The sequence below is a fragment of the Anopheles coustani genome, chromosome 2, assembly GCF_943734705.1.
Source record: "Anopheles coustani chromosome 2, idAnoCousDA_361_x.2, whole genome shotgun sequence".
NCBI lineage: Eukaryota > Metazoa > Arthropoda > Insecta > Diptera > Culicidae > Anopheles > Anopheles coustani.
In genome coordinates, this window is record NC_071289.1 from 68,329,427 (window position 1) to 68,343,839 (window position 14,413).

General features: G+C 46.6%; 1 protein-coding gene across 1 annotated transcript; it reads right to left on the reverse strand.

The window, feature by feature from the left end:
- Nucleotides 1–52: 52 nt before the first annotated feature.
- LOC131267583 (uncharacterized) lies at nucleotides 53–13,461 on the reverse strand. The gene is made up of 6 exons (XM_058270491.1): nucleotides 13,249–13,461; nucleotides 5,006–5,206; nucleotides 3,861–4,914; nucleotides 3,598–3,791; nucleotides 1,218–3,519; nucleotides 53–999 (listed from the first exon to the last, which is right to left on the reverse strand). The coding sequence occupies exons 1-6, from the start codon at nucleotides 13,320–13,322 to the stop codon at nucleotides 793–795; spliced, it is 4,032 nt and encodes a 1,343-aa protein (XP_058126474.1). The 5' UTR covers nucleotides 13,323–13,461; the 3' UTR covers nucleotides 53–792.
- Between the last annotated feature and the right edge of the window lie 952 nt (nucleotides 13,462–14,413).

The window sequence follows — 14,413 nt, forward strand, 5'->3', positions numbered from 1 at the left end:
TTACCGAAAACCTGGACAATTTTTTAAACTCCTTCCGACTCCTTGTGTTCTCTATTTCATGTAAAATAAACCAACAAACAGCGGTTAGTGATATTTCAACATTGCTTTTCGTACAAAGAGTTTATTGCTAGTTTCGTGTCAATAAATATCTTAGTTCACTGGCGTTTTCGTTTTCCTTCATCTGCTTTTACTGGCCACCGGGCAGCAGTATGCTAACACAATTAGCGACAGTGTATTGTCGAGGGGAAAAGTCTTAACCTTAGATTACGTCTTACTACTCCCTATCATCTAGCGTTTGCCTAAACTGAATTCACTAACCATCATATCGTGGCCACAACCTAGTCCGTCCGGCCATTTGCCGTCTGGATTGCATCAGTAATAGGTCAAGGCGCGCTTATTGCTCTGCAATTCATTTAACATAATTCACAATTCTTAACACACACGGCTTCCATCATTATTGTTTTACAATAATCGTCTGGTACATCGTTACGATGTACGGAAGGAGAAAGACAGTGTGTGTGTGAGAGAGAGAGAGAGCATATGCAATATCATTCACCGGTTCCGGATGGCCTCTACCTCCGCCGCTCGGTGACGGAATACTTCAATTGCACAATGCAAAAAAAAAATCGCATGGCGTTCTGCTACATTCCTTTCGATTCCATATCGATACTATCATCCCTGAATTACGCCGTTCACTTTCTTGACTAACACTAATATCACATTTATATTACAACAAAATCTCAAGCTCAAACGACAACGCGCGCGTCTTTTCCGCGCCAGGTCCCCCTTATCTTAACGCATCAACACCCGGTACCGCTTGGATGCCTCGGGCGTGTGGACGGAGGCGACCGATAGCAGCAGCTCCATATCGTTGGCAGTGATGTCCATGGCGGTGGTGATGGAGTTGGTGGTGCAAAAGTCCGTCGCCAGCATCACACTGGCGATCGTTTCCGACTGCAGGTACAGTTCGCGCAGTTTCGATTCGATAAACGCCATACACTGTGAAGTAGAATAGAAGAAGCGGATAGATACGTGAAAACTTCGGGAAAATGTTGTTCAGGATATCTTTAGTAATAGAAAGAGTTATCGTACGGACTGACCGTGAGATAACTTATGTCGAATTTAAAGTCTACCAATGTTCAATGTGTATTTATGGACTTTATTGCAATCCTTTATACGCTATCTGAAGAAACGTAAAAAAAATCATTCCTTATTACCTGATACGCTGATATTCCTGCCGACCACATCGCATTCACTGCTTCCAGCATGGCCGAAACGCGCTGCGACATGCCGACAATATCACCGTCGACCTGGGACTGCGACGAATGGAGCCGCACCTCGTGCGTGTCCATGTTGGCCACGATGGCATTATTCTCCGTCAGGTGTTGCTCGTACAGCGTAAACCGTGCCGCTAGGTTGAGGTCCCGCTTCAGTGTCGCTTCCCACTTTGACGGCGGAGCGGTCGTGCCCTGCAGCACCATGTCCGGCATGTAGTGGTCAGTGATGCAGCTAAACAGAGATGGCATAAAACCGGCCCGGAAGTATCGAGATCCCTTGTCAGTCTTGTCTCCACTGGTGCCGCCGCCGGTAGAATCACTCACGTGATGATGATGATGATGATGATGATAATGATGATGACCGGCACCACTACCTGAGCTACCAGAACTACCACTGTTGGCACTGGTTCCACCACCGGAACAACCGACACCACCGTTGGAATTACCGCTACTGTTGTTATTCTCATCGTTTCCAGATCCGGTCGTTCGCATTCCCTTTGGAAAGGGAATATCGACAAGCTTGAGGACACTGCCCGGATGTTTCGCTCGCAGTTCGTCGTTTTCGTCCAGCGTGTCCATGTGATGCTGTGACAGTACGATTTGAGGAATGTTTTCATGGGACAGCATCGAGGAGCTGGGGGTACGACCGGATACGGGCTCCTTCTCTGCAACCCTCCTGTCGCTATTTTTGGGCGGCGCATCTTGTGGACAATTTTTCCATAGTGTTAAATCTTCCAAAAATTCCATCTCGGACGCGTTCGTTGGCGTCTGCAGGCATACGATCGTGGGTATCTGATGGCAAACGTCGCACTCTTGCGCATCACCCTTTCCCGCCGTCTGCTCCTTTTCGGCAACCGCGGCAAGAAAGCAATCCGCTCGATTCCGCTCCAGATGCTCCTTCGTACTCTGGTCCAGCAGATGTTGATTTGCGGGCAAGTTACGATTTAAAAAGTTAACCGCTATCTGCCGATACTTGTCGAAACTGTTAATCTTCTGTCGGCAGCAGTGCTTCAGCGGTTGACCGAGCGCTGGCACAAAAGAAGAGGGATGACCACCTTGCTGTCCCGGCTTCCGATGGATGTCCTTAAGCATCTCGTTCTCACCGAGCACAAACACGACCTCGTTGCCGTTCTTCGTGTCGCTTTCCTTTTCGCCGGGCGAATCCTTCACCACGTTGTAATCACCGCGAAGCAAATGGATGTATTTGAGCTGTTCAAAGGCGATTCCTTCTTTGGTTTTCTCCACGCCCCAAATCAAACGCTGCTGTGGCTCCACGGTGGCCGACTGCGCGCCCAAGCTGTTCTCCGTAATGAGGTAGGACAGCCGGACCGACTCGCAATCAGCGTCAGCGTTTTGGCCCTCGTACGCTAACGCTTCCTCCGCCAGCTCCGCCGCGTGATCCACCTTTCCGATCTGATAGCGCGCCTCAAGGTACTGCTTTTCACGGGCATTCATTACGAGCCCGGTGTCCATGCTCTTGTTCCCTATCCGTAGCTCCTGCCGCACGAACCGTGAGTCCCGGTAGACCAGCACGTTTGGAATGTCATTCATCACGTTCTTTTTGAGTGCCTTCTGCACTTCCTCACTGCCAGCTGCCACCGACAATTTTCGTCCCGGTGCATCGTCTTGCAGCCCGACATCCTCCCCACCTTCACCCGGGGCCAAGCAGGCGAGATTTTTCATGAGCGTTGTCGATCGAACCATCCCGCTGCTGGACGACGCCGCTCGTGGAAGTGGCCCCGATGGTTTTAGCAGCAAACTTGAAGCGGAAGTTTCCTTTGGTATGCCTTTGGCATCCTTTTCCTGACCTCCCACCATCGGTGGTTCACTGCACCCGTTTCCGCTCGCGAGCTGCTCACGCTGCGATATGAATGCCGTTCTAATGTTCGCTTCATCGAACGCCTCGACGTACACGGTTCGCTTGATCTCGGAACAACGTATAAAGTACGACAGTACATTCAACAACTTCTCGAGCGTGTTGCCCAACTGGGAGCTACCGCAGATGATCGTTTTCGAGAGCTTTGTCGGGTAGCCGACGGCTCCGTAAAGATCGCCCAGCTGTGCCCACAGCACGCTGTACGGATGATTGGCGGTGATTTCGTTCATACGCTCCTTTTCTCGCCGGATCAGATCAAGCTTGCTACCGGAGAAGCCGGCGTCGTCACTGGCCGTCATGGCGGCGATCGTTCCCACCCAACCGAGATGGTGCGTTAGGACGGCCGTGATGACTGTGCTAATGAAACTGAAACAATATGTAAATTTCCAATTATCTATTTTCAGTTATATATCATTCCATCCATCTCGTGGAGAAGATACTTACAAATTTGTATCCTTTGTATCAGCTAACGAAAGCAACGAACACAGATCGTTCATGAAGGTACTAGCCAGGTCGGCGAGCGTCCGATCGGTCAGCTTACTGCAGCTGAGTGTCAACCAGACGGGCTTACTCAACCGGGGTGCCGTAAAGAGATCGTTCAACCACTGTTGCGTCGAATGCCACGCTCCAAGCATTATCTATTGGGAGGAAAAAAAAGCGGCATGAGTGAACAAATGTCTCTTTGCGGCAAGAAGAATTATTCATACCTGAAGAAAAAATTTCCATTTGATGTAAGCCTTCTCGACGGCCACCCGTACCCGACACAGGATCGATTCAAACACGGTCATGTGCTCGGAGCAGAACGTATCCGTGTCCTGCAGCATCGTTTCGTTCAGTCGCACGCATACGGCCACTCCTAGCCGCAGTCGTTTGCTCGGTGCCTTCCCCTGGTAGTTTGTGGCCGTCGAGAGCAGCTCACCGTTCAGTGCCTTCCGCCTGTTTAACTCGATCGTTTCACTATTGCGCCGGCTACCGGCAGGCCCGTGGTGGGTTGTCCCTGCGCCACTCGCCAACATCAGCTGCCCCAGCTCATCCAAGTTACCAACGTGATCGGCGATCGTGTGGCGCGTTTCGAACGACGTCGAGAGGTTCTTCCCCACCCGCCGATGAAAGCTTCCGTGCGAATGGCAGCCCTCGAGACTGACGCAGTTCGGTGACGGTGGAATGTCCATGCTGAAGTTGTCCGCACTCATCCGCCGGAGGCAATCGAAGTCGCTGTAAATCGACGATAGGCTGCTCCGGTGCGAGGACGAGTTTGGGTGCCGCGACGAGCTGGAAGACAGTGCCCACGGGTCGGTTCCTCCGTACCCCGAATCTATGCCACTGTTGGACGAGTGGCGCAGGTCGGCGAATCGATCGAACCGATCGTAAAACTCCGCCGGAATCACCGGTCTATGTCGGTGCAATAGCGACGGGTCGTGCTGGGTGGCGGTCGAGGAAGAAACGGTGAACGAGTGCAACGATCCCGTTCCGAGCGAACTGAGATCGCTCACGGAAGGATTGAAGTCGACGCCACCGGTGCTACTCCCGATGCCGTGGCCTCCGCTGGAGGCGTTTATAAACAACTCCGATCCGGGGTAGGTCGACACGGATGATTTCTTCGCCCCGCTAGGCACGGGAGCCGGAAACACCAGCGAGCACATCAAAGTTTTGGGCGTCTTCATCCAGTGCACCTTGAAGCTGCTACCACGAAACGCAATCGGAGCCGAACCGAAGATCATCTCTTCGAATTGTTTGATCTCCTCCTTCGTCGTCCCATCGCTCCTGGGGTCACTTTGCTGAAGAGAGCGAGAGCGGAATTGTATTTTTTTTCGATCACATGAAAAAAAACCCACCCTTACTCACCTTACGCACCCGATACACAACGTTGCAATGGTCACACTTTTGCACCTGGGGGATCGCTGCCGGATGATTCTCGCTGGCGTACGCTGCACTATTGCCATCCGACGACACCTTCTCGAGGGCACTCGAATCGAACAGGAGCTTTCGGCCACGCAGATCACACTCTTTGAACACCAAAATGCGTACTTGATCGGCACTGAATGGAAATTGTCTTTACGGGAGAAAAAGGGAGCAAAGAATTTAATTTAGTATGTTACTTTTAAAGTTTGTGTGACAGAAAAAAAATATATTTCACTGATTGAACAAGGAAGTGAGACATTTTGTAACATTGTATGTCACTTAGATTGAAGATACTATACAGCGTGAAGCCTGCAGCAGACACCGATAAGATTCTAAATACAAATATAAATTCAAATACAAATACTTGGGATATTATTTTACTCCAAAATCCGAGAGGCCCCGGGTCAGAACACTGTGATCTAGAATTTCTGGTGATTATTTAGTTAAAGAGATTGTATAAAAGATCTCCTACATAATGAATATGTTTGTAAACATTTTTAGAACTAATACCGATCTCTCTTTTTACCAGTCTTGATCTATACATGAGAGATTCATAAACATTCATGAATGCTTGCAGTTTCACCGATCTCCAATGAATGATTCATAAGAATAAATCACATCGAATGATTCACAAGGCACACCTCTACCGGCTACAGGTAGGAAGTGGTTTACCACCCCGTAACCCAATTTATCCGATAATGCTGCTTTAGAGCTTTCCATAAAAATCTGACCAACTCTCAAGTACGGCCATGATAAGACCACGCCACCCAGCAACTCCCAGCACAGAACAGAGGGCCCCCGATTAGGTCATTACGACGACCACCGTCGCTCGATCTATCAGGTGTCTGCCATCAGATCAATGGGCGTTTATTACCAGGATTGTAGAATAGATATGCTCCGTCCGGCCTGGTAGCAAGGTGTGCACAGCTCAGGCCGGATTATCGCTCGGTTGATTGAGATTACAGCAAGTCAAACCATAAACGAGGATGAAAGTTATGATTGCAATTACGAGGCAACAGCTCGCAGCACGTGCCCAGAGTGACCTAATGGAAACGTTACCGATTTATTTTTTATCAATCCCATCCGAAAAGGCAAACGAGTAGCAGACATATTATCGTCAATATTCGATTCTTTGGAGCGGACTTCTTATCCGCGATTGGAAGATTATGGTGAAGTGTTAAACCTTGATCCTATAATTGGTTCCTCGTGAGGGGTCCAGGTACGTCCCTGACGTGCATGATGAGGTGCACACACCGACAGCCGCCCTTTCCACACCGAAACCTTTACCGTAATCATCAACAAGAGCCATCCAACGGTGGAAGCAGGAGAATGCCTCCGATAAAGTTCAGCCATCCTCACAAAAATATAGCGAAAATCTCCCGTAAGATAAGCCAATGCGGATATTGTAGCCCCTATCGCACACTAATCGCATAAAGCGTGACCGCTACACACACGCGACACTCACAACACTTTGGCCAGGTCCGCGTTCCAAAGTCACGCGGAATTCCTTCATCAAGTCACATGACTTTTTACCTCACAACGCTTCTCCCTTTCGCGAAGGATTAGCCCCCCCTTCCTCTCTCCATTTTCGACGAGCGTTGACTTAGACTTAGTTAAAAAATAGCTTTATCAAAACCGATCACCGATCCAGCGATAAGGAGCCGGCTACAGTTTAATCCCAGTGATTGATAGGCTCGGAAGCCCGAGGTTAAGCGGTACAAAACAAATTAAAGCTACAATAAAATTGAATCCTGGCATCAGAAACACAATACAACAATTTCTTGCACTACGTAACGATCTTAGTAGATTTTGGAAATTTGAAGAACAACGAATTTACTACAACGAATAAAATAAATACACAACCAAGTAAACAAGCAAACTAATATATGAATGAACAGGTAGTTTTGATTAAGTACAATCAAGTAACCAAAATTAGTAAACCCCAAACCAACTAACAACCATCATTACATTCCTCACAAGTAGGAGGGTGATCTATCAACGAACAGGCGTTTGACACTTTTCTTTCTTTTTTCTTGACGCCGGCATCAGCAATTTGCAACGGTTCGAGATTAGTAACATCCACTCTCCTTATCTAAATGACTAATGGACTGCCGGTGGTGGTCACGCGTCCGGTATCGGAGTCGCTATGTCTCGTTGGTTGGAACACTTACCCTCCCGCCTTAAGCTTGTACTTATATTTCATTTTTTTCACAAGCAGACTGTTTGACTCGTCCAAACATGCCAAACGGTGATATTTAGATACGGGGAAACAAAAATGGAATGCTCGTCAACGATAAAAATATATTGTAAAGATAATAAGCTCGCCGATAAAAAACAAACCCCAACAAAAATCATGCATCATAACGTCAGCTACCCGTCACGTGGCGGTCAATTTAAGTACATTCTACCGTTTCCCCCCGTGACTGGCTGTAAACAGAGATATACACAATTTTATTCTACAATTTTTATTCGTTTTTAAATTAAATTAAACAACCGGGAGGCAAACACCCACACGTACGCATACCGGCGGTACGGTACTTTGCAACAATTATCTCACCTAGTAGCACCTTCCGGGCCGAACGAAACCGAGCGGACACCGGATTAGTGCAAACAACGGTGGAAGCCTCAGCTTACCGTTTACGACAATTCGCGGTCATTCTCCACTTGAAAGGGGGGCGACGATCGGCCTGGCTTTTGGGGATGTCAACAATAAATCAGATTCCACCAGATGGTTAGAGTCTCGGCAGAGGGAAAAAAAACCACGGTAGAATAGAAAAGATTGTTTTTCATTGCATGTTTATGCTATTTAAAGCGTGCCAAGAAAGCAATAAATAGCTTTGCTGGGATAATTCCGCACCTGAGATGATAGTGTTGCGCCGTCGCAGCGCATTTAAGGTTCACCAAAGTGCGTTGTCCCGATAAGATTACTGTGTTTGATTAGGTAATCTGCCTGTGCCATGCTGTTTGGTCAACAATTATTTAACATATTTATCTATTTTTACGAAAGACTACAGTTCTTATACACCAATGCTTTCTATTTAAATATAACAAATTACTGTTTAATTTTCAATTATTAAAACAATTAATATACTTCCTATTACCAAACCACATTATATTCATTACTTGCTTTTTTTTTAATAGTTTCAAGCAAGGGTCAGAAAATTCTGCGCATCATTTGATTTAATGTTCGGTTTGGTTTGATTCATCATTATTTCTTGCGTAGAAAAATATGTCACCTCCTTGGCATTAATGCACAATAGCTAAAAAATCATTTGATGTCTTCAAGTGCAGATAACAATTATATGGAAAGTTGCACGCTTTACAAAATACGATTCAACATTTAAATTTTTACAAAACCATAACATCAAAACAACAATAAATTAGTTTGTTTTCATAGTAGGCAAAAGTACACGTGTTAGGCAAATAATGTTACAATTGTAATGAAGCGTTTTATTAAATATATTTTTTAAACTTGAAAAGGAAAATGAATAAAAATAAAAGCTCCCTTGTCTTATTCCAACCGTGCCACAGTTGGGCTGATAAACATGTGTGGAGGCTGTGGTTTTATCCAACCGACCCAGGTGATGCCGCGGACGTTGCAACGACGACAATGGTAGCACATGACCAAAAAGCACATTAAGTACATGTCATTCACCAATTTTTTCACACGCAAACACTCGCAGATGCTTGTGTGGAGTGCAGTACACTCGCTGCAACAATGGACGACATTGAGATGCATCATTGCATACAGGGATTCGTCTTTACACTTGCAGTCATTAATGAATGGGCGAATGAATGAAAACCCACCGACAAAGAATTTAAAAATGCAACCGATCCTCCCTTTACGGCATTGGCCTATTTTGGGACCGACCAGACACGACTAAGACATGATCGTGTCGGGGGTGATTCGGTTGCATCCTAATTGGATCATGCGACCATGCATGGGCGATCATTCAGGTGCATATTGCAACTACATTCTTCGTTGTGCGTACTTTAACCTGTTTGAAGAGCGGAAAATTGAAACAATTTTTCATCCAAACAAGAGTCGTCTATCCCATAACCCCTCGTACTCACCCCTTCGGTATGGTATCACTAAATTTACTGAACATTTATTTCCTCTTCGGATTGTCACCACGAGATGCACACAGCACGACGGTGATATTGCGGACAACGCGAAATCCTAGCGTCTTCTGGGGCACCACCTATGTCCCCTTCGAATTTTGACGAGGGCAATTCGCGATCCGATATCTTACCCCACGGAGTATCTCCCGGATTTCCCCGTTCACATTCCGCTCCGTCGGTGGTTTCATTACGCAAGGAAATAGCACACCGTGTTGACCACGCGCGTTTTCGTGATGGCGACGGCAGTCTTGTGACCGGCGAGTGACGACCGTACGGCGAAAGAAGTAATTAACACCGGGTCGCTTAAGACACGGCCAACGGGAGCATGTGTACCTTTTTGCTTCGCCCCCCGAAGGTCCTCGGTAGAGTAAGGTGAAAATGGAACGTTTGCTTGACGAATCTCGTGACTCTGGTTGTTTGCTTTTCGACCCAGCCGATCATCAAAACGTCTGTGTGGCGAGCGTGCTTTTGCGAAACAGGAGACAACAGGTCTACGGCAAAGTTTCACACTTTTACGCAAAACTTAATGCGCGCAATGACGAAAAAGAAGTTGGTTTTTTATTTGTATGAATGAAATTGTATGAATTAGCGACAAAACTTTCCCGCCATTACACTACAGACTATCTAACTGTTACAATTCAACCAAGGGAGAATTTGTTTCCAACGAAGCTAGGTTGAACTTATCCTTCTCCTATTAAGTGCGGCAAATATTGGCATGTTTGTTTTTTATTCATGATTAGTTTTTGTACCATTTTTTAAAATTTGCATTGGAAGATTGCATCCGTCTTCTAGCAGCTTTACACACGAAAATTATTTCCTTTTTATGGCATATCATTCCATATTCTGATGTTCGAGCAGATATTTTCATTCCCATTAATTTAAGTTTCGAATTAAAAACCATAATGCTTAGAGAACACGAGAATAGATTATAGATTTAAGTAATGGCAATAGTGGGTGACAAGCAATTCGGAACTTGCAATATAATATTGCATATAATATTGCATTAATATTGTGTTATTGGATCAAAAACAAGTCCAAGCATTTATTTTATAAATAAATTTAGAAAAATATTCCCAATGAATTTCGTGTCACCCACTGTGAGGATCATTGGCAGTCAGCGTATTAACACGTTGTCCTTCGGTATGCTACATGGCGGGCTGCATCTGACAGAATAAGGACTACACCCTCGATCACTCGTGTGTTGGTAGCCAGGATTCGTCGTGCTTCCATTCATAAAAGCGCAACAGACAACAGGTGAATGCGATGTCGAATGAAACAAACACGCTCCCTTCAAAGGGACACGATCGTATCCAATGACGCAGGACGATACTCAATCATCCCGATCCACATCATGTAATCAACATCGAAGGGATTCGTTCGTCATTCGATGACGCCACACGGAAGTGTATTGCACAAGGCGTCAGTGGCGTCTGGTGCATACGACGATTGACTAGACTCTGTTCGTCTGCTCTTGACCCTCGATGGACTGTTAACAGAAAGGGATAAATCGATTGATCTTCTTGGCACTCATTGTTCCTCTACGCCTCCAAAAATACATCTCCCTCTTAGTAGTAGTTGCTAGAGCCAGCATAGACGCATTTCGGTTTCGTTGCTCTAAAAATACTAGCATCGTGCAAATAAAAAATGTAAAAAACACGCACACACCAGACGCTACTATAACCATCAGTTCGCGCCCGCGATCGCGGTAAACAGCACACGAAATCAACACGAAACTGACCCTTAGGCACGGGGGGTTGGAAGAGTATATATATATTCAGCACATGGTGGAGCAATCAGAAAAGTGTGCACCACAAATAAACGTACCCAATGCAAAACAGGGGAACGATCTGTCCATCCGCGGATCCGTGGAGAGGACAAGGAGCAAAACGACAAGAAAAAAAACCGATCACGACGCGATCGAAGACGATCGGAGGAGTTTCCCGCGAGAGAATGGGTGGATGTGATGGGGCGTGGTAGCAAAAGCACGTGATTTGTCGGTTCCCGTACAACGACCACACGACGCCCCGCGATCAGACCGACGACGTGCGGATGACACTGATGGCCACCTTCCGACCGAACGATGGCAAGGAAGGATCGCTAGTCGGTGAGTGTGGGGGTTTGGGAATTTGCAAGAGAGAGGACGGGGTACTTCTTGGGCGCCCGTGCGTCGGTCACGCACGCACACAGACGTTGACATTCGAGCGCGAATATCCGGTCGGTTGCTATTTTTCTTCCCCTCTTTTCGCTTTTGCTGCTTTTCGGCACATTTTGAAGGTTTGTTATTGTTGAATCGAAGACGGAAGAAAAAAGGTGAGCCTGCGCGGATCACAGGTGACTGATCGCGGGAGACCTTTCGGCCGCCATCTGGAACGTTTGAACAACTTTCCTGGCTTGGGGTTTCACGTGGACATGATAAGTGGACGAAAGGTAAATGTTTTCTCTCCTTTGTGTGAAAAAAGGGGATATTTCCATGTTTTTTTTTGTTACATTGGATAAATAAGGACTACATAGATTTCCAATACTATAGTCTAACTAGGAAACGGTTTAGTTCGTCACGCATGTAACAAAACCATACGTTTGAGGCAAAGGGCACCTGACCGCGAGACGCACGTCTTCTTGAGCAAACCTTTATCTTTGGCGTTTATCGGGCACCCACCCACCCCTAAAGGGAAAATAAACCACCGGACAAAAGGCAAAAAATCCCCCTACACACATACGGGAAACCCCTCAAAGCTGTGCCGGTCTAGGCCTGGGGGGCAAAGAACAACATGTTGCCCCAGGGCGCCGCAAGCCGGAAGGAGATAGTCACCGGCCGGCGAGACAAGAACGGATAGATTCTCGTGACTCGGGGAGCGTCATCGTAGCCGCGCCGAAAGTCAACACCCCGCGAGAAGAACACCCCACACGCCCCAACCAGAAAAAGGGAGGGGGAGGGGGGGAACGGTTGATGGTTCGATGGGTCGCATACATCATCATGATGTTTGCTTCTTGTGTTCCACACTCTTGAGACGCGCGGTTGATGATAAATAACGGACGGTCAATTTTTGTCTGGCTTATCACATGCTTATATTCGCGGGAAAAAAGAGTGTTTACCAATCGAAACAAATTCGCACAGCATTCGTAACAGATTAAGGGGGCCGAAAAAAGATGAAATTTCGAGGCCCGAACAAACAAACAACATTCGGAAGGGATGTTCCTGCGTGATAGGTCAACGGTTTCTTATGCTATGAGTGTCATGTTTTCGGCCTTATCACGCAGGAATGTTGGTTCGGTGTTACGATGGTCGGGCGTACGATAGCATCTCCCGAGGAGACAGCTTCCGTGTGCGTCATGTAAAGCTATTTTAATTCAGTTGCGCACCTGCGTTTGATTAATTCTTATCTTGGGCTGGTAGAATGTCATGAACTTTTCGCACGGATCCCACGTATATCAAAAGAAAATAGACAGTCGGATCGATGGAATAACAGTTTTTTCAACGAAAATTAACGAGGACAATTATATTATAAGACGAATTGAAATTTAATACTTAAGAGCCAGTATTTTCTTTCCTATTCTGATCCATTTATAGACCGTTCAATTTGATTTGTCTGTTGTAAAGTACATCAATAATGACATTCATCCTTCCCGATGTTGATCATCAGTCTCTCATAATATAAAGGAAAATAAAGATGTTCAAATGATTAACACATATTTTGCATGACTCTTCGCATCACACAGGGCCATAGCGAGCTAGTGAAAGTGACATTTTCTTGTCATTTACACCCCTCCAAAGGTTCGTTCAAGGTTTTGCTTATATAAGACGCTTAAAAAACGTTCATAGGATCAATAGGCATTTTACTTCGCTCATATCGATCGTAGTACAATTCTTGTACCTTCCAATCCTTCCATAATGCCAAACCGTGCGTGTCGTGTGTGGTCGCTTCAACCGAAGCCATGCTGAACCAGCAAAAAGTTTACTACAAATAGAGCATAATAAACCCAGAGGAAACTAAACCTCGCCGACGTAACTGTGCAAATGAAAAATGGTAAAAATGTGATAGGAAGGCTTTAAAGACTTTTGTGCCTACTCACCCGGGGCTTGTTTTCTGTGACGCTGAGGTTGTACTTCTTTTCTTGCTGAACAGCAGTTTATTGAACAGTGCCATTATATATTTATAGGTCCAAACCCGACTAAATCGATTGGCCGCAGCGGAGACAGACGACGGCAGCCCGGGCGTTGACGGCGATGGGCAATTGCTGTGGTCGCCACGTCGCCCATCAAATTTGTCCACTTTCGGGATCCCGTTACACTTCCACTTTCTTTTTCTTTTACTTTATTGAGCAAACAAGGGCTTGCGAATAATTAATTAAGATACTAGGACAACTATCGCAGTTTTGTGTTTTCTTTCCGCTTTTTTGCACTTGTGCTCACTGTTTTAAATTGCCACAATTTCAATAACGTTTGTATTCCACTGTAGCACGGTTTACAACATGCTGCTACCACACGCCTTCCTTGATCAGCTGCTCCATTTCGAGAGGATTGTTATGTTTTCATCCACGGCAGCTTTACAGGTTGCTTTGTTACCCGTTGAACAAACTACGCACGACTTGCAGTTAATCCGTCATTTTCACTCATCTTTGTCTGCGAAACCCATTCGATGGCCACCCGATTCCGAGATTGACGTCCGTGTTTCATGTTTCCCCGTGGGAACCGATTTGACTTTCGTTACACGACCACCGCAAGTGAGCACGAGCTACGCGAGATGTAATTACACCAACACCCGGCCGCTGGTGTTGCTCGATCGCAACTGTCAGCCGTGACACACGGGCGGTTCGGTTTTTGGTTGCAGAGTAAAATTATAAACGGGTTGCCCACCACAACCACCGATCCGACTATCCGTACCGCCGCGTTCGCGCCACTCCGCCGGACTTCCGCCTTCGATTACCCTTCGACGCTTTCGACGCTGGTTGAGGGGCGCACGCGCACCCAAGGATGTGCCCGATGCGACTCAGACGAGTGCGTCTGCTCTGCTCTGGTGCCGCCAGTGTGCCAATTCATCCATATCGCACTCTACACCCGTAACGTAACCGCAACATCTGAGATTGAGTTTAATCTAACGTGCTTTTTCTTACCACGCTTCCTCCTGCTCCCCCCAGCGTTCTTGCGGGTAAGGGATCGTAATGGATCACTTGTCGGCCGGTTCACATCTTGATCGGACTGTCTTATCGGTAGCTTTAGGGTATTGCGCTCCGGCGC

Coding starts and splice junctions, on each gene's coding strand:
- LOC131267583 (XM_058270491.1), bottom strand. CDS start 13,322: ATGGCACTGTTCAATAAACTGCTGTTCAGCAAGAAAAGAAGTACAACC. Junction 4,915..5,005: donor TGCAACGTTGTGTATCGGGT/GCGTAAGGTGAG, acceptor TGACCCCAGGAG/CGATGGGACGACGAAGGAGG. Junction 3,792..3,860: donor AATGGAAATTTTTTCTTCAG/GTATGAATAATT, acceptor TCCTCCCAATAG/ATAATGCTTGGAGCGTGGCA.